Source organism: Choloepus didactylus, chromosome 18, assembly GCF_015220235.1.
Source record: "Choloepus didactylus isolate mChoDid1 chromosome 18, mChoDid1.pri, whole genome shotgun sequence".
NCBI classification, from domain to species: domain Eukaryota; kingdom Metazoa; phylum Chordata; class Mammalia; order Pilosa; family Megalonychidae; genus Choloepus; species Choloepus didactylus.
In genome coordinates, this window is record NC_051324.1 from 33,294,752 (window position 1) to 33,315,133 (window position 20,382).

The 20,382-nt window shown below is 43.7% G+C and overlaps 2 protein-coding genes across 6 annotated transcripts in view; one reads left to right on the forward strand and one right to left on the reverse strand.

Moving 5' to 3' along the window:
• MYO19 (myosin XIX) overlaps positions 1–7,227 on the forward strand; it is a 46,781-nt gene extending 39,554 nt beyond the window's left edge. For 4 of the 5 annotated variants that reach the window (XM_037808780.1, XM_037808779.1, XM_037808781.1 and 1 more), the window contains 6 exons: positions 945–1,048; positions 2,795–2,958; positions 3,097–3,226; positions 4,549–4,634; positions 5,157–5,462; positions 6,396–7,227. In XM_037808780.1, coding sequence (XP_037664708.1) covers positions 945–1,048; positions 2,795–2,958; positions 3,097–3,226; positions 4,549–4,634; positions 5,157–5,462; positions 6,396–6,524 — 919 coding nt within the window. In that variant the 3' untranslated portion in view covers positions 6,525–7,227. Of the gene's footprint in view, positions 1–944; positions 1,049–2,794; positions 2,959–3,096; positions 3,227–4,548; positions 4,635–5,156; positions 5,463–6,395 lie in introns of those variants that run through there. The other variant, XM_037808783.1, reaches the window with a different exon arrangement.
• Positions 7,060–20,382, reverse strand: part of ZNHIT3 (zinc finger HIT-type containing 3) — a 48,443-nt gene continuing 35,120 nt past the window's right edge. The window contains exon 5 of the mRNA XM_037808789.1: positions 7,060–7,606. Within this exon, the coding sequence (XP_037664717.1) occupies positions 7,425–7,606 (182 nt within the window). The 3' untranslated portion in view covers positions 7,060–7,424. The remainder of the gene's footprint in view (positions 7,607–20,382) is intronic.

A 20,382-nucleotide genomic window follows, 5' to 3' on the forward strand; every position in this document is an offset into this window, starting at 1 on the left:
GGGGGTGGGGAGGCCTGAGAAGGGATGCAGGGGGCGGGGGGGGTGTGTGTGACAGGAATTCCCTTAAGACCTGATAAGGTTTGAGGCGGCATGATTCAGGCTTGGGGCTCAACACACGAGGCAGTCCGTCTTCAGGAGGAGTGGATTCCAACACCACAAGCAAGGAGGAAATCACCTAGGGAGAGAGAGGGGGCTCTGAGGGCATGCCCAAGGAGTTCTCATATTTAGAGAGAGGGAGGAAGATGAGAAAGCAGCTAAGACAACTTGGACGGAGTCATGAGTGAAGGAGGAAAGAGGATCACGGGTGTTCGAGAGGCTGAAAGCACTCTACAGGGAGAAGGGTCAGCAGGGTCACTAAGAGGGACATGGAGCACCGACCACTGGTTTGGTGACATGATGTTTGCTGGTGGCTGTGACAAGAGCCACATCGGTGCAGTGCTGGGGACAGACTTAGGAGGGCTGAGGAGCTATTGGGAGGAGGAAGTACAGGTGTCAGGTAGGTTGTACTAACTGTTTATAGAGAAGTGTTGCTGTGAAGGGGAGCAGAGAAATCAAAAGTAGTGGAGGACATGGGTCAGAGAAGACCTGTAGGAGAGATGACTGAGCACATGAGCATGATGGGAATGATCAGTGTCTGGAGAGAGGCCCAGGAGCCCCTTTGGAAGGAGACAGTCTGCAAATCACCGTTATTGAAAGGGCAAGATGCTTTTCCTTGGAATGCCAAGGCAGCTGGAAGAACAGATCTGCTTAAAATGGTCTCCACTGGCTCCCTGCTGAGCAAACCTGGAGACCTGTCTGGAACAGCAGCACATCATTACATGGGGATAGTCAGAAAAGCACCTTGCAGGGTTGTTGAGCAGATTAAATGGATAGTTTCTGTTGAGCCCCGGGCACTGTGCCTGGCTCAAAAATAAGTCACTTCTCCCACCTGCTTTGGCTTCCAGGGTCTCCCACCGGAATTTTGTGGAACGGTATGAACTGCTGCGAAGGCTCCATCCTCACATGTTCTCTGGCCTCCACAACCCATCTGCTGCCAAAGGACGCTCAGGTGAGTAGGGGCCATTCATTTGGGTGCTAGTCATTCTTTCTGCTGAGGTTTACTAAGCACCTACCCGTGCCCTTCAGGGCTGGGGGATCAGAGATGAATGGAACAGAGCCCTGCCCTCATGGTTCAGGGGAAACAGACTCAAAAAAGACAAACCGCGTGGAAAGTGGAGAGGCAGAGCTATGACCAGGATGCTGTGGGTAGTGCTGGGGAGGTGGAAATCAGGGAAGGATTCCCAGGAGAGGTGTTAACTGAGAATAAGTTGGATTAGCCAGGTGGCAGCGTTCCACACAACAGATCATCCAAACAGAGGCCTCGAGGCGTGAGGCAGCACCCTGTGAGGCAGTGGGGGGTGAGGCTGGAGTGACTGACGGGGCCCAGGTCAAGGAACCTGGACTTCACTCTCTGGGCAGATGGAGGCATGGCGGGTGAGGGAGGGGGTGGCTCCACCAGCCTCATGCTTTCTGGAGACCACTCGGGGGCCCCGTGGAGGGCCACAGAACTGAAGCAAGACCAAGGAGAGAGGCCAGAGCAGTGGACACAATCAGAACAGTTTTCAGGAATGAAATTTGTCAGACTTGGTGCACATTCATTGGATGTAGAGGGATAGGAGAGGAGAGAATGAACTAGGCCTGGCCAGTGGGGGAAAGGGGAGGTTGTAGGGAATTGACCAGCTGGAGCTCCAGAGACCCTTCCACACGGAGGTGTCCAAAGGCATGTGGGCAATTTTTAAACTTAAAGGAGAGGTCTGGCCTGAGCGTGAGGGTTATGGGCGTGAGACAGAACTCAGGCTGTGGGAGGGAATGAGGCGGCCCCGGGTCAGGAGGAAAAGAGGCCAAGGCGGGACCCCAGCCCACCAGCAGCTGCTGCCCCCAGCTTACCTGCCCCCACCCACACAGCCATACCCTGGGGCCCATTAGGCCCTGTTGAGACAGTTCTGCTTTGTTTTTCTCCTGTCTTAGGCAGTTTTGTCACTTTCCTCTCACTCTGTCTTCTCCCCTCTCCCGCCACCTCTTTTCTCCCCCTTGTCTCCATGGTTTACTCTCCTGTTCTCTCTTGCCCAAAGCCTTCTGGCCCCTGGTTGTAATGGATTTTGCTGCTGTTTCTTACCTGCCGTGTCTTCTTTGGCAGCCTCTGTCTCCAGAGAGGCAATGGGCGGCTAAAAGTGGTCTGAGCCCTCAGGTAAATCCTCCCTCCACAGGAGTCTGCCCTGGGTGATGCGGGAGGGCAGGCAGTGGGACCCACTTGGCTTTCACAGGACTGAGATTTCTCTTCTCTCTTTTTCCCCCATACGTGGTGGGTAGTGAAGGGTAGGGGGTGTGCAAGTGGTACGGCCTCACTGTTTAGCCCTTGGGATTTCTGGGCTTTGGAAACAAATACTGACTGAGCAGACTAGGATTCTAGGTTGGAAGCAGTCACTCCATCAGGATCAGGCACTCTTTGCCAGCTACCCAGGGGGACCCACAGGAATGGTGGCTGCAGGGTGCTCCAGGGCACAGATATACACAGGACTCCAAGACTCCTCCAACAGCCACGGCCCTGGACTCCGGGGACAAGGTGGGGGTGGGGGGAGGTCGCCTCTGGCCTTCCCTCTCCAAAGGGAAGGGCCTGGAGATGGTTAGAGGCAGGAGACGGCCATGGATGGTTGGGGAGACCAGAGCTGTTTGCTTAAGGCCAGGAGAGGGGGAGACCCACAGAAGCACGTGGAGAAGACCAAGCACTGATGGGGCCTTGACTCCCATTTCCCAGGAGGGCCTCCCCACGCCGAGGCCGCACTGCAGCCTCTTCTCCAGGACATTCTCCACATACTGCCAGCTCTAACCCAGGCAGCAGCCACTCCTGAGGACCCTGCGGAGGCCATGCCAGCCCCAGTGCACTGTGGCAGGACCAAAGTGTTCATGACAGATGCCACGGTAAGCTGGTTTGGGGATGACAAGTGGCGATTACAGAGGCCAGCTACATGCTTGCCTGAGAAGGACGGGAGGGTCCGGGCCCACCCAAGGGCAGGGTTAGAATGGGCTGAGGGCCTCAGTGGATGCCCCTTCTCCCAGCTGGAGCTTCTGGAACGTGGGCGTGCCCAGGTGCTGGAGCAGTGTGCCCGCTGCATCCAGGGTGGCTGGAGGCGACACCGGCACCGCAAGCAGGAGAGGCAGAGACGAGCCGCCATGCTCATCCAGGCAGGTAGGAGTGGGGCAGCTGGTAAAGACTAGGGCCCTGGGTGCGCAGGCATCCTTCCAGGCCAGCACATACCCAGATGCAGCTGCCTGCCTGTGGCACTTTAATCACGGAGCATCCATGTACCAAAGCTCACTGTGTTCCACCTCCGTGGGTGGATGTTATGTCCTTATGGCAGCCTAGGATTCCAATTCCCTGTCCATCTCACCCGAGCATCCCTCCCAAATTTGGCAGCAACCAGACCACACCACAGATAAGGGGCTCTACAACTACAGATTCATATGCCAACATCTTTTTTTTTTTCCTTTATGACAACTTAAATCATTACCCGCCAGGCTCCAGGTCTTGGAATCAGTTTAAGGAGAAGGTAAAAATCAGTGACTTCATTCATCAAAGAGATTTATGAACCAACATGTGCACAGCAGTCTTGTTTTGAAAAACAGAATATTAGAAACAACCCAAATTTCTGACAGGGATGAGTAATGGCTAAATGATAGAGCATCCCTGTGATAGGCTTTTGAAGCTAAGAAGAGTTTTTGAAGAATGTTTTAAATTTAACAGGAAACCACTTCCAATATGATGTTGCAAACCTAGATACTAAACTTCATATCAAGGGTGATGCCACTTTTATAAAGTTAATATTTGTGTGTGTGTGTGGAAAGGCATGAAAAATTGTAAAAGGAAATACTGTAAAACCATCTGGGTTGCTGTGCTAACAGGTGGTTTTTATATTTGGCTTTCAATTTTTAATTTTCTAAAATACAAATGAATTATTTAATGTAAATTGCCTTTTCTTCTGAATATAACTATGCCAAAAAGAATCAGAAAAATGATGAAATTTCAGGAGAAGGAAATGAAAATTCCTACATGATCAGTCCACCATCCAATGGTTTCCCCTTTTGTCAGTATTTTGTTATATGCTGGTGTCATCATAGACTTGTAAGGAAGCAAGCAAATTAAACTGAGGAGTTCCACAAAACATATATAGAAATGATTTTTGAAGGTGCAGGCAGTTCAGGCCCCTTCCATTTCAGGAGCGTGTGCCCTGGACTGAGCCTGAGGTGGCAGGTGAGACTGTTGTCCCCTCAGCCTGTCTCATCTCCTTGTTGTTCATTCAATGGGGATGTACCCCCAAGTCTGGTCAGTTTAAGGCATGTTTTAAAAAGTCAATTTTGCTTTAGGACTTTACATAGTAGTACAAGGTAGCCATTCCTTGAAAAACGATGTATCTCAAGAGTTTACTAGAACTCTGGTGTCTCCAGAGACAGGTTACCGATAACTATAAACATGTTTTCTTTCTCTTTCCTGTTTGTGGGCACACTGCTTAGCCACTCGCTCCTGGTTAACTCGGAAACACATCCAGAGACTGCACATAGCTGCCACAGTCATCAAGCGTGCCTGGCACAAGTGGAAAGTGAGTATCTGGTTCCAGAAGCCAGGGGGGCAATGGGTGGAGGTTTTGGTTCCAGACAGACCAGCGTTGGAATGCTCGCCCTGCCTCTGCTGGCTGGGTGGCCTCTGGTAAGTAGTTCAACTTCTCTGAGCCTCATGTTCCTCATGTTCAACATGGGCAGAATACCACCGACACTGCAGGGCTGCTGTGAAGGTAAAAAGTGGCACAAATAACTGGGAATATACTAAAAGCCACTGAGCTGTACAGTTTAAAAGGGTAAATTTTATGGTTTGTGAATTATATCTCAATAAAGCTGTTATTTTTCATTTTTAAGTAGCATATGTAAGGACCAGGCTTGGGGCCAGGCAGGCTGTTGTTGCTGCCTTCGACATAAAGAAAGGAACCAGCCTAATGGTCAGGGTTCCTGGTTGTTCACAGCCAGGTGTCCTTAAATTCACCTTGATAAGCTGGTTTACTAAAGATAGTTTTGGTTTCCAGTTCCCATTAAAAGGGATAGATAAATCGAAAACTTTTCTGTTTAAGATTAGAATGGCCTTCCTTGCTTCTAAAGAACTGGATGGTGTGGAAGAAAGACACTTGCCCCCGGCTGCCTGCTCCCTGAGCTCTACACCACTGTCCCCGGTGCAGACCCGGCTCCTGGGGGCAATAATTCACCTCGGGCCCCTGGGGCTGGTCCTGGCCAACGCAGCTGTGGGTGTGCGCGGCTTTCAGAGGAAACTTGTGGTCCAGGCCTGCCTCCAGCTCCCCTCAGGCAGCCCCCATGGGGTCACCATCCAAAGAGCACAACATGACCAGGCTGGGGTCACGTCCATCCGCGCGCTGCCTCAGGTGGGTGCCAGGCGACAAGATGGTGGTCCTTCCCACCCCCAGAGAAGGCAGAAGCAAGGCCTCAGGGTCCACGGGGAGGAGCAGGGCTGAGGCTGAGACAAGAGCTACCCTCCCCCGGCTAGGAAAGCAGAAGTGTGCACTTGTGGATGTGGATTATTTCCACTGTTGAGGCTGGTAATTTTCACTTTTTCAAAACTGCCTCTAAGTGTTACAGCATCTTTTCTGAATCTTTTAATTAGTCCCGCTTTCAGTATACTGGGGACATGATGACAGCTTGTTTCCTCAAATATTATTTGGTTTATCTCCTTTCCAGCTGAGGAAATGACAAGCAGATGAGTCAATGGTTCAAGGCCAGCATGTTTTTATATTCTGGGCAGCCAGGAAAGAAGAGTCAACCAGCATCCATGACATCAGTGTCACCCATAGCTATGTGGTTCACCAGGGAGCCAGGCCAGTTGAGGGGAGGTGAAAGGTGTGCTGGGCTTGGAAGGAAACGCCAGGGTCAACCTTGGCTAAATCATGTCATCTCAGAGCCTCCATTTGTACTTCGAGAAAATGGGGCTAAAATCTCCAATGAAAACACACAGGTTAGCACCAGTGTAAAAAGAAGGGTAATTTTTTTGACCCCCTCCAGCCTTCAGCAGTCACAGGCATGTGAGAGACGACACTCCTCACAGGGCAGAGCTCCCACCTCAGGTTCCCCGCCTGTCTCACACTGAAGGAACCTGAAATTTTATATTTAAATACCACTTTGGACTTGGCCATGTTTTAGAATAAGGACAAAACATGTTGATTGACTCCATCCTGTGACTACTGTGACCTTCATAGTAGAACTTTTTGTCCACACCTCATGCATTTCTAGCATTCACTCTTCGGCCCCTGGCACCCCTGGGAGCCAGGACCTAGCTTAGCTGCATCTCTTTCTCTCCCTAGGGTTCGATAAAGTTTCACTGCAGAAGGTCTCCACTGCGCTACGCTGACATCTGCCCTGAACCTTCACCCAACGGTGTTACTGGTTTTAATCAGATTCTGCTGGAAAGACACAGGCTGATCCAAGTGTGATCTCTTCTTGCCCTCTAGCTCACCTGGCTGGGTGATCCTTAGTGCCTGTTTCTAGAAGGGCTTTTTCTGCCAGCTGCCTTGCCAAAGACATTTAGTCAACACAGAGCAGCCAAACTGTTCCCACAGCATTTAGAAATGAACCTGTAAGCGTGTTGGCTCCGGCCTCAAAGTCAGGGCTGCAGTAGCTGATGCACCTTCTACATACCACCCAAGTAGAACAGGGTGTCAGGGTTGGCAGTTTTCAACCAGGATCAAGAAACCTCAGGGCCAGGAGAATGTCTCATTTCACTACATTCAAAAAGCCAACTCAGCAGTAGACAGGACTGTCCCAGAGTGTTGTCACTACAGCTGACTACCCCGATTCTCCACAAGCATTTCTGGAAGAAAACAGGCAGTCAGCCTGAAATTGGCTATAAAATTTTGGCTAGGGGAAATTTTTCATTTAGTTCCTTTAATGAAACTTTAATATTTAATATAATATTAAATGAATAAATCATAAACCAAGGATGAAATGATGCAATGTACAACAGAACCATATCTTGATTTTATTTAATAACAAAGTTTTTAACTCAAATGGGTATAAAAATTGGTAAATATCAGACATAAAGGCTATCTTAACTGTACCAAAAATAAAACACTTAAAAACAACCATATGAATGTCAAGTTTTTCTCTCCATAAAGGGTCTGCCACTTTGATATTTCATTTGCCTGAAACAAGTCCACATCAATGGAGGTGAAGACTTGCATAACCCACATCAGCTAGGGTGCATCCTGGAATCCACCTGCCTTGCTTAGGGCTCTGGCAGGGCTTTTCTCCACACTAGCTGGTCTCTTGGGAGAAGGAGGGGCCAGGCTTTGGGAGTCAAGCACATGTTTCAGCGAGCAGCACCATAATCAATCTTAAGAAGACTCACTCTGGGCCGGTTCCACAATCCTTAAACAGCAGTCCGCAAACTCCACAAACAAAGGCTCTTGCATATAAGCTCTCAGAAGCTTTGCTTTGTCGTCCCCCTGGTCGAGGCTGACCATCAACTGTTTAAGGTGTGGATTGAGCAACAAGCTTCTTAATGTTGCAGATTCCCCTTAAAAATTAACAAAAACAAACAGCCAATGTGAGTTGAACATTTCTGGTGGAGATAGTTGGAAGCTAAATGTTTCAAATCATAACTTTCAAGTATGTTCCATCCCCTTAACCTTTTAACCAAGAAGTTAACCTAATGCTTCACACATAAACAAGTGAGATCAGCATAAATGATTTCCAAGTTAAATACAGTAAGATTCCTGTTCTTGATAACTGTAAATACTGTAATCTCATGTCACTTCAGATAAAGAAAAATATTTTAGCACAAGTACATAGAGCAACTGCATTAAATCTGTCAGCATGCCTTTTCTTTATAAATGTAGTTTCCGGTGGTATAGACAGTTATACCAAATACTTTAATGTAAAAAGCATGTGATCCAGATTTGGGTGTTTTTTATTTTTATTTTTTATTCTTATTCTTTCTGGTATAAGGAAAATGTTCAAAAATTGATTGGGGTGATGAACGCACAACTATATGATGGTACTATGAACAGCTGATTGTATACCATGGATGACTGTATGGTATGTGAATATATCTCAAAAAAAAAACGAATTAAAAAAAAAAAAAACAGCATATGATCCAGCATGAAGCAGAATCCACAGCAGTGAATGAAAACTAACATCCATATGCTGCTTTACAATTTACAAACTTTTTTACATTTCTTACCACCTTAGTCTGTTAATCTCAATCTAATAACCTCAGTCTAATTAATTGCTACCACAGGATGATGCAAAACACAACCACCTTTCAGCCTAATGCTGAGAAATGGAAGACAGAAAGTAAAACCCACTGTTAGGAACTACATTAGTCCATTAATTATATACATAAGAGCACTGTGATGAGGATTTAATGAGCAATGCTACAAAAATGATGGGCATTAATCCATTTCCCATTAAAAGAAAAGTCTGTGATTACCAATCGGCATTAATGGCTGTACTGTAAATTGAGCTCTAGGAACATAGGAATAAATGCAGATTCATTGCATTTATTGCATTGGCAGATGAGAAACAAAGTGTGGTGAGTGGCTTCCAGCTGACCAAGATGGTGGTGTAAATGCTCAAGGGCTCCATTCCCCCACAGATTCACTGAACAACCAGCAAAACCTGGCAGAACCATCTTTCTCAAAACTCCAGAAAAAGTTAAAGGCTTTGGTAACTGGACAAGTGCCAAATAAAGAAAACACAACTTAAACACTAGGAGAAGCTTGTAGCACCCTTGCTGGCTCTTTCCCTACCCCTTCTCCAGCATGGTGTGGAGTGGCCTGTGCTCCAATTGTGGGTTCTGGAGTGAGCAGAGTAACCCCTGTGTGCAAACTGAGGTGCCTGTAAGTCACTACCAATCTACCAGGTGGCAGCCTGAAGGACTGAACCAGGACACTCATCTCTGACTCATCAGCCCATAACATGCTTTGCTGGCAGAAGTACCTTGCACACAGTGAAAGCAGTGTTAAGAAACAATCAACTAGAAGCAGCCTAGGACGAAGGATTACCAGCTTTAAGAATTGCAACAGAACACCCAGGAGGGGGGAGAAAAGTCTATTTCATAGGGAGAAGTGGTATTCAGATTCATGTACCCCCAAGGGGGCATTCCTAAGTCTAGGAGCACAAGCCCAGGACAAACACAGGCTAAGAAAAGACACAGATACATGGTTTTTCTATGGACCTACAGTTCCCTAAAAAACAGGAGCCTGCACTTTCACCTCAAGCTGGTCTTCACAGGAGGGCTAAACTCTGAAGGAGAATACCAGACAACACAAGGCTGACTTTCAAAGACTGTGAAAGGTGTTTTTTTGTGTTGGTTGGTTTGTTCTTGTTAGCCCCTGGCACTCAAGGCAATCACTGTCATGACACTGGCTAGATACAAACTTAAGTAACGGACAGCTGAAGAACTAAATCCCAGAGTTAACACTTTGCAATATTGAAATGTTTGGTGTGCAACAAAAAATTACAAGACAAAGAAACAGGAAATGATGGCCCATCCAAAGGAACAAGATAAAACTTTAGCAACCAACAATGAAGAAAATCAAAATCTGGATGTACCAAATACTTAAAAAAAATGATCTTCAATATGTTCAAAGAGATAAAGGTAAACATGGCGAAAGAACTAAAGGACATTAGGAAAATTGAGTGAACAATACACAAATCTCAAAGAAGAGAGAGAAATTTTTAAAAAGGAAGCAAACAGAGATAGTGGAGTAGAAACAACTATAACTGAAATTTAAAAATTCCCTGGAAGGTTTCAACAGCAGATTAGAGTCAGAAGAAGAAAGAAGCAATGAACTCGAAGATAAGGCAATTAAAATGATTCAGGCTGAGGAGCAGAAAGAAAAAAAGAATGAAAAAATGAGCCTAGGGGACCTGTAGGACAACATCAAGCATACTAATATATGTATTTTGGGAGTTCCAGGGGGAAAAGGCAAAGAAATAATGGCAGAAATCCTCCCAAATTTAGGAAGACAGGTATGCCAGTTTGAATGCATTATGTCCCCCAAAATGCCATTATCTTTGATGTAATCTTGTGTGGGCAGATGTATCAGTGTTGATTAGATTGTAATTCGAGTATTTCCAAGGAGATGCGCCCCACCCAACTGGGATGATGACTTTGACTGGATAATCTCCATGGAAGTGTTGCCCTGCCCATTCACAGTGGGTCTGAATTAAATTACTGGAGTACTATATAAGCTCAGACAGAAGGAACAAGCTTGCTACAGCCAAGAGGGACACTTTGAAGAAAGCACAGGAGCTGAGAGAGAAGCTGCAGCTTACAGAGACATTTTTTTTTTATTAAATTCAGTTTTATTGAAATACATTCACACACCATACAATCATCCATGATATACAATCCACTGTCCACAGTATGATAACATAGTTACGCGTTCATCACCACAATCTATCTCTGAACATATTCCTTACATCAGAAAGAACCAGAACAAGAATAAAAAATAAAAGTGAAAAAAGAACACCCAAATCATCCCCCCATCCCACCCCATTTGTCCTTTAGTTTTTATCCCCATTCCTTACAGAGACATTTTGAAGACAGCCGTTGAAAGCAGACTCTTGCTCTGGAGAAGCTAAGAGAAGACAAATGCCCCAAGAGCAACTGAGACTGACATTTTGAAGAGGACCTGTGGCCTAGAGAGGAACGTCCTGGGAGAAAGCCATTTTGAAACCAGAACTTGGAGCGGACACCAGCCACGTGCCTTCCCAACTAATGAAGGTTTTCTGGAAGCCACTGGCCATCCTTCAGTGAAGGTACCTGATTCTTGATGTGTTATCTTGGACACTTTATGGCCTTAAGACTGTAACTGTGTAACCAAATAAACCCCCTTTATAAAAGCCAATCCATTTCTGGTGTTTTGCATTCCAGCAGCATTAGCAAACTAGAACAAAAGGAACATACACATTCAAGAAGCCCAAAGAACCCCAAACATGATAAATTTGAGAAGAACCATATCCAGACACACTGTAGTCAAATTGTCAAACACCAAGGCCAAAGAAAGAGTTCTGAAGGCTGTAAGAGAAAAGCAAAGTACTTTGTAATTGGGAGACCCAATAAGATTAAGTGCCAACTTCATGTCAGAAACCATGGAGGAAAGAAGGCAGTGGGACAAAATATTTAAAGGGCTGAAAGAAAATAACTGCCAAACAAGAATTTTATATCCAGGTAGAGTGTCTTTCAAAATAAGAGAGAAAGACATTCTCAGATAAGTAAACCTGAGGGAGTTTGTCACCACTAGACTCGCCTTACAAGCAAAGCTAAAGGGAGTTCTTCAGACTGAAAGGAAAGGACACTAGATAGTGGATCGAAGTGACATAAAGAAATAAAAATCTCTGGGAAAGGTAACCATATGGGTAATTATAAATGCCAGTACTACCATATTTATTTTTTGATATGTAACTCCACTTTTTACTTCTTACAGGTTCTAAAATGCAAATGCATAAAAAGTAACGATAGGAGTTTCCTGGAGGCGGGGCAAGATGGCAGACTGGTGAGCTGTATGTTTTAGTTACTCCTCCAGGAAAGTAGGTAGAAAGCCAGGAACTGCGTGGACTGGACACCACAGAGCAATCTGACTATGGGCATACTTCATACAACACTCATGAAAATGTGGAACTGCTGAGATCAGCGAAATCTGTAAGTTTTTGCGGCCAGGGGACCTGTGCCCCTCCCTGCCAGGCTCAGTCCCGTGGGAGGAGGGGCTGTCAGCTCCGGGAAGGAGAAGGGAGAACTACAGTGGCAGCCCTTATCGGAAACTCATTCTACTGATCCAAACTCCAACCATAGATAGACTGAGACCAGACACCAGAGAATCTGAGAGCAGCCAGCCCAGCAGAGAGGAGACAGGCATAGAGAAAAAAAACAACACGAAAAACTCCAAAATAAAAGCGGAGGATTTTTGGAGTTCTGGTGAACATAGAAAGCGGAAGGGTAGAGCTCAAGCCTGAGCTCAGGCCCTGAGGCGCATATGCAAATCCCGAAGAAAAGCTGATCTCTCTGACCTGTGGACCTTTCCTTAATGGCCCTGGTTGCTTTGTCTCTTAGCATTCCAATAACCCATTAGATCTCTGAGGAGGGCCTTTTTTTTTTTTTTTTTTTTTTTTTAATCCTTTTTTCTTTTTCTAAAACAATTACTCTAAGAAGCCCAATACAGAAAGCTTCAAAGACTTGCAATTTGGGCAGGTCAAGTCAAGAGCAGAACTAAGAGAGCTCTGAGACAAAAACGCAATAATCCAGTGGCTGAGAAAATTCACTAAACACCACAACTTCCCAAGAAAAGGGGGGTGTCCGCTCACAGCCACCATCCTGGTGGACAGGAAACACTCCTGCCCATCGCCAGCCCCATAACCCAGAGCTGCCCCAGACAACCCAGTGTGACGGAAGTGCTTCAAATAACAGGCACACACCACAAAACTGGGCGTGGACATTAGCCTTCCCTGCAACCTCAGCTGATTGTCCCAGAGTTGGGAAGGTAGAGCAGTGTGAATTAACAAAGCCCCATTCAGCCATCATTTCAGCAGACTGGGAGCCTCCCTACACAGCCCAGCAGCCTAGAACTGCCCTGGGGGGACGGCACTCATCTGTGACATAGCACAGTCATCCCTCAACAGAGGACCCGGGGTGCACGGCCTGGAAGAGGGGCCCACTTGCAAGTCTCAGAAGCCATACGCCAATACCAAGGACTTGTGGGTCAGTGGCAGAGACAAACTGTGGCAGGACTGAACTGAAGGATTAGACTATTGCAGCAGCTTTAAAACTCTAGGATCACCAGGGAGATTTGATTGTTAGAGCCACCCCCCCCTCCCTGACTGCCCAGAAACACGCCCCATATACAGGGCAGGCAACACCAACTACACACGCAAGCTTGGTACACCAATTGGACCCCACAAGACTCACTCCCCCACTCACCAAAAAGGCTAAACAGGGGAGAACTGGCTTGTGGAGAACAGGTGGCTCGTGGACGCCACCTGCTGGTTAGTTAGAGAAAGTGTACTCCACGAAGCTGTAGATCTGATAAATCAGAGATAAGGACTTCAATTGGTCTACACATCCTAAAAGAACCCTATCAAGTTCAGCAAATGCCACGAGGCCAAAAACAACAGAAAATTATAAAGCATATGAAAAAACCAGACGATATGGATAACCCAAGCCCAAGCACCCAAATCAAAAGACCAGAAGAGACACAGCACCTACAGCAGCCACTCAAAGAACTAAAGATGAACGATGAGACCCTAGTACGGGATACAAAGGAAATCAAGAAGACCCTAGAAGAGCATAAAGAAGACATTGCAAGACTAAATAAAAAAATGGATGATCTTATGGAAATTAAACAAACTGTTGACCAAATTAAAAAGATTCTGGACACTCATAGTACAAGACTAGAGGAAGTTGAACAACGAATCAGTGACCTGGAAGATGACAGAATGGAAAATGAAAGCATAAAAGAAAGAATGGGGAAAAAAATTGGAAAAATCGAAATGGACCTCAGGGATATGATAGATAATATGAAACGTCCAAATATAAGACTCATTGGTGTCCCAGAAGGGGAAGAAAAGGGTAAAGGTCTAGGAAGAGTATTCAAAGAAATTGTTGGGGAAAACTTCCCAAATCTTCTAAACAACATAAATACACAAATCATAAATGCTCAGCGAACTCCAAATAGAATAAATCCAAATAAACCCACTCCGAGACATATACTGATCACACTGTCAAACACAGAAGAGAAGGAGCAAGTTCTGAAAGCAGCAAGAGAAAAGCAATTCACCACCTACAAAGGAAACAGCATAAGACTAAGTAGTGACTACTCAGCAGCCACCATGGAGGCAAGAAGGCAGTGGCATGATATATTTAAAATTCTGAGTGAGAAAAATTTCCAGCCAAGAATACTTTATCCAGCAAAGCTCTCCTTCAAATTTGAGGGAGAGCTTAAATTTTTCACAGACAAACAAATGCTGAGAGAATTTGCTAACAAGAGACCTGCCCTACTGGAGATACTCAAGGGAGCCCTACAGACAGAGAAACAAAGAAAGGACAGAGAGACTTGGAGAAAGGTTCAGTACTAAAGAGATTCGGTATGGGTACAATAAAGGATATTAATAGACAGAGGGGAAAAATATGACAAACATAAACCAAAAGATATGATGGCTGATTCAAGAAATGCCTTCACGGTTATAACGTTGAATGTAAATGGATTAAACTCCCCAATTAAAAGATATAGATTCGCAGAATAGATAAAAAAAAATGAACCATCAATATGTTGCATACAAGAGACTCATCTTAGACACAGGGACACAAAGAAACTGAAAGTGAAAGGATGGAAAAAAATATTTCATGCAAGCTACAGCCAAAAGAAAGCAGGTGTAGCAATATTAATCTCAGATAAAACAGACTTTAAATGCAGGGATGTTTTGAGAGACAAAGAAGGCCACTACATACTAATAAAAGGGGCAATTCAGCAAGAAGAAATAACAATCGTAAATGTCTATGCACCCAATCAAGGTGCCACAAAATACATGAGAGAAACACTGGCAAAACTAAAGGAAGCAATTGATGTTTCCACAATAATTGTGGGAGACTTCAACACATCACTCTCTCCTATAGATAGATCAACCAGACAGAAGACCAATAAGGAAATTGAAAACCTAAACAATCTGATAAATGAATTAGATTTAACAGACATATACAGGACATTACATCCCAAATCACCAGGATACACATACTTTTCTAGTGCTCATGGAACTTTCTCCAGAATAGATCATATGCTGGGACATAAAACAAGCCTCAATAAATTTAAAAAGATTGAAATTATTCAAAGCACATTTTCTGACCACAATGGAATACAATTAGAAGTCAATAACCATCAGAGACTTAGAAAATTCACAAATACCTGGAGGTCAAACAACACACTGCTAAACAATCAGTGGGTTAAAGAAGAAATAGCAAGAGAAATTGCTAAATATATAGAGACGAACGAAAATGAGAACACAACATACCAAAACCTATGGGATGCAGCAAAAGCAGTGCTAAGGGGGAAATTTATAGCACTAAACGCATATATTAAAAAGGAAGAAAGAGCCAAAATCAAAGAACTAATGGATCAACTGAAGAAGCTAGAAAATGAACAACAAACCAATCCGAAACCAAGTAGAAGAAAAGAAATAACAAGGATTAAAGCAGAAATAAATGACATAGAGAACAAAAAAACAATAGAGAGGATAAATATCACCAAAAGTTGGTTCTTTGAGAAGATCAACAAGATTGACAAGCCCCTAGCTAGACTGACAAAATCAAAAAGAGAGAAGACCCATATAAACAAAATAATGAATGAAAAAGGTGACATAACTGCAGATCCTGAAGAAATTAAAAAAATTATAAGAGGATACTAGGAACAACTGTATGGCAACAAACTGGATAATGTAGAGGAAATGGACAATTTCCTGGAAACATATGAACAACCTAGACTGACCAGAGAAGAAATAGAAGACCTTAACCAACCCATCACAAGCAAAGAGATCCAATCAGTCATCAAAAATCTTCCCACAAATAAATGCCCAGGGCCAGATGGCTTCACAGGGGAATTCTACCAAACTTTCCAGAAAGAACTGACACCAATCTTACTCAAACTCTTTCAAAACATTGAAGAAAAGGGAACACTACCTAACTCATTTTATGAAGCTAACATCAATCTAATACCAAAACCAGGCAAAGATGCTACAAAAAAGGAAAACTACCGGCCAATCTCCCTAATGAATATAGATGCAAAAATCCTCAACAAAATACTTGCAAATCGAATCCAAAGACACATTAAAAAAACCATACACCATGACCAAGTGGGGTTCATTCCAGGCATGCAAGGATGGTTCAACATAAGAAAATCAATCAATGTATTACAACACATTAACAAGTCAAAAGGGAAAAATCAATTGATCATCTCAATAGATGCTGAAAAAGCATTTGACAAAATCCAACATCCGTTTTTGATAAAAGCACTTCAAAAGGTAGGAATTGAAGGAAACTTCCTCAACATGATAAAGAGCATATATGAAAAACCCACAGCCAGCATAGTACTCAATGGAGAGAGACTGAAAGCCTTCCCTCTAAGATCAGGAACAAGACAAGGATGCCCGCTGTCACCACTGTTATTCTACATTGTGCTGGAAGTGCTAGCCAGGGCAATCCGGCAAGACAAAGAAATAAAAGGCATCCAAATTGGAAAAGAAGAAGTAAAACTGTCATTGTTTGCAGATGATATGATCTTATATCTAGAAAACCCTGAGAAATCGACGATACAGCTACTAGAGCTAATAAACAAATTTAGCAAAGTAGCGGGATACAAGATTAATGCACAGAAGTCAGTAATGTCTCTATATGCTAGAAATGAACAAACTGAAGAGACACTCAAGAAAAAGATACCATTTTCAATAGCAACTAAAAAAATCAAGTACCTAGGAATCAACTTAACCAAAGATGTAAAAGACCTATACAAAGAAAACTACACAACTCTACTAAAAGAAATAGAAGGGGACCTTAAAAGATGGAAAAATATTCCATGTTCATGGATAGGAAGGCTAAATGTCATTAAGATGTCAATTCTACCCAAACTCATCTACAGATTCAATGCAATCCCAATCAAAATTCCAACAACCTACTTTGCAGACTTGGAAAAGCTAGTTATCAAATTTATTTGGAAAGGGAAGATGCCTCAAATTGCTAAAGACACTCTAAAAAAGAAAAACGAAGTGGGAGGACTTACACTCCCTGACTTTGAAGCTTATTATAAAGCCACAGTTGTCAAAACAGCATGGTACTGGCACAAAGATAGACATATAGATCAATGGAACCGAATTGGGAATTCAGAGATAGACCCTCAGATCTATGGCCGACTGATCTTTGATAAGGCCCCCAAAGTCACTGAACTGAGTCATAATGGTCTTTTCAACAAATGGGGCTGGGAGAGTTGGATATCCATATCCAAAAGAATGAAATAGGACCCCTACCTCACCCCCTACACAAAAATTAACTCAAAATGGACGAAATATCTCAATATAAAAGAAAGTACCATAAAACTCCTAGAAGATAATGTAGGAAAACATCTTCAAGACCTTGTATTAGGCGGCCACTTCCTAGACTTTACACCCAAAGCACAAGCAAGAAAAGAGAAAATAGATAAATGGGAACTCCTCAAGCTTAGAAGTTTCTGCACCTCAAAGGAATTTCTCAAAAAGGTAAAGAGGCAGCCAATTCAATGGGAAAAAGTTTTTGGAAACCATGTATCTGACAAAAGACTGATATCTTGCATATACAAAGAAATCCTACAACTCAATGACAATAGTACAGACAGCCCAATTATAAAACGGGCAAAAGATATGAAAAGACAGTTCTCTGAAGAGGAAATACAAATGGCCAAGAAACACATGAAAAAATGTTCAGCTTCACTAGCTATTAGAGAGATGCAAATTAAGACCACAACGAGATACCATCTAACACCTATTAGAGTGGCTGCCAATAAACAAACAGGAAAGTACAAATGCTGGAGGGGATGTGGAGAAATTGGAACTCTTATTCATTGTTGATGGGACTGTATAATGGTTCAGCCACTCTGGAAGTCAGTCTGGCAGTTCCTTAGAAAACTAGAAATAGAGTTACCATTCAATCCAGCGATTGCACTTCTCGGTATATACCCGGAAGATCGGAAAGCAGTGACACGAACAGATATATGCACGCCAATGTTCATAGCAGCATTATTCACAATTGCCAAGAGATGGAAACAACCCAAATGTCCTTCAACAGATGAGTGGATAAATAAAATGTGGTATATACACACGATGGAATACTACGCAGCAGTAAGAAGGAACGATCTCGTGAAACATATGACAACATGGATGAACCTTGAAGACATAATGCTGAGCGAAATAAGCCAGGCACAAAAAGAGAAATATTATATGCTACCACTAATGCGAACTTTGAAAAATGTAAAACAAATGGCTTATAATGTAGAATGTAGGGGAACTAGCAATAGAGAGCAATTAAGGAAGGGGGAACAATAATCCAAGAAGAACAGATAAGCTATTTAACGTTCTGGGGATGCCCAGGAATGACTATAGTCTGTTAATTTCTGATGGATATAGTAGGAGCAAGTTCACAGAAATGTTGCTATATTAGGTAACTTTCTTGGGGTAAAGTAGGAACATGTTGGAAGTTAAGCAGTTATCTTAGGTTAGTTGTCTTTTTCTTACTCCCTTGTTATGGTCTCTTTGAAATGTTCTTTTATTGTATGTTTGTTTTCTTTTTAACTTTTTTTTTCATACAGTTGATTTAAAAAAGAAGGGAAAGTTAAAAAAAAGAAAAAAGAAAAAAGAAAAACAAGGGAAAAAAAAAAAAGATGTAGTGCCCCCTTGAGGAGCCTGTGGAGAATGCAGGGGTATTCGCCTACCCCACCTCCATGGTTGCTAACATGACCACAGACATAGGGGACTGGTGGTTTGATGGGTTGAGCCCTCTACCATAAGTTTTACCCTTGGGAAGACGGTTGCTGCAAAGGAGAGGCTAGGCCTCCCTATATTTGTGCCTAAGAGTCTCCTCCTGAGTGCCTCTTTGTTGCTCAGATGTGGCCCTCTCTCTCTGGCTAAGCCAACTTGAAAGGTGAAATCACTGCCCTCCCCCCTACGTGGGATCAGACACCCAGGGGAGTGAATCTCCCTGGCAACGTGGAATATGACTCCCGGGGAGGAATGTAGACCCGGCATCGTGGGACGGAGAACATCTTCTTGACCAAAAGGGGGATGTGAAAGGAAATGAAATAAGCTTCAGTGGCAGAGAGATTCCAAAACAAGCCGAGAGATCACTCTGGTGGGCACTCTTACGCACACTTTAGACAACCCTTTTTAGGTTCTAAAGAATTGGGGTAGCTGGTGGTGGATACCTGAAACTATCAAACTACAACCCAGAACCCATGAATCTCGAAGACAGTTGTATAAAAATGTAGCTTATGAGGGGTGACAATGGGATTGGGAAAGCCATAAGGACCAACTCCATTTTGTCTAGTTTATGGATGGATGAGTAGAAAAGTAGGGGAAGGAAACAAACAGACAAAGGTACCCAGTGTTCTTTTTTACTTCAGTTGCTCTTTTTCACTCTAATTATTATTTTTGTTATTTTTGTGTGTGTGCTAATGAAGGTGTCAGGGATTGATTTAGGTGATGAATGTACAACTATGTAATGGTACTGTAAACAATCGAAAGTACAATTTGTTTTGTATGACTGCGTGGTATGTGAATATATCTCAATAAAATGATGATAAAAAAAAAGAAAAGAAGGGAAAGTTAAAAAAAAAAAAAGAAAAACAAGGGAAAAAAAAAAAAGATGTAGTGCCCCCTTGAGGAGCCTGTGGAGAATGCAGGGGTATTGGCCTACCCCACCTCCATGGTTGCTAACATGACCACAGACATAGGGGACTGGTGGTTTGATGGGTTGAGCCCTCTACCACAGGTTTTACCCTTGGGAAGACGGTTGCTGCAAAGGAGAGGCTAGGCCTCCCTATGGTTGTGCCTAAGAGCCTCCTCCCGAGTGCCTCTTTGTTGCTCAGATGTGGCCCTCTCTCTCTGGCTAAGCCAGCTTGAAAGGTGAAATCACTGCCCTCCCCCCTACGTGGGAACGGACACCCAGGGGAGTGAATCTCCCTGGCAACGTGGAATATGACTCCCGGGGAGGAATGTAGACCTGGCATCATGGGACGGAGAACATCTTCTTGACCAAAAGGGGGATGTGAAAGGAAATGAAATAAGCTTCAGTGGCAGAGAGAATCCAAAAGGAGCCGAGAGGTCACTCTGGTGGGCACTCTTACGCACACTTTAGACAACCCTTTTTAGGTTCTAAAGAATTGGGGTAGCTGGTGGTGGATACCTGAAACTATCAAACTACAACCCAGAACCCATGAATCTCGAAGACAGTTGTATAAAAATGTAGCTTATGAGGGGTGTCAATGGGATTGGGAAAGCCATAAGGACCACACTCCACTTTGTCTAGTTTATGGATGGATGAGTAGAAAAATAGGGGAAGGAAACAAACAGACAAAGGTACCCAGTGTTCTTTTTTACTTCAATTGCTCTTTTTCACTCTAATTATTATTCTTGTTATTTTTGTGTGTGTGCTAATGAAGGTGTCAGGGATTGATTTAGGTGATGAATGTACAACTATGTAATGGTACTGTAAACAATCGAAAGTACGATTTGTTTTGTATGACTGCGTGGTATGTGAATATATCTCAATAAAATGAAGAT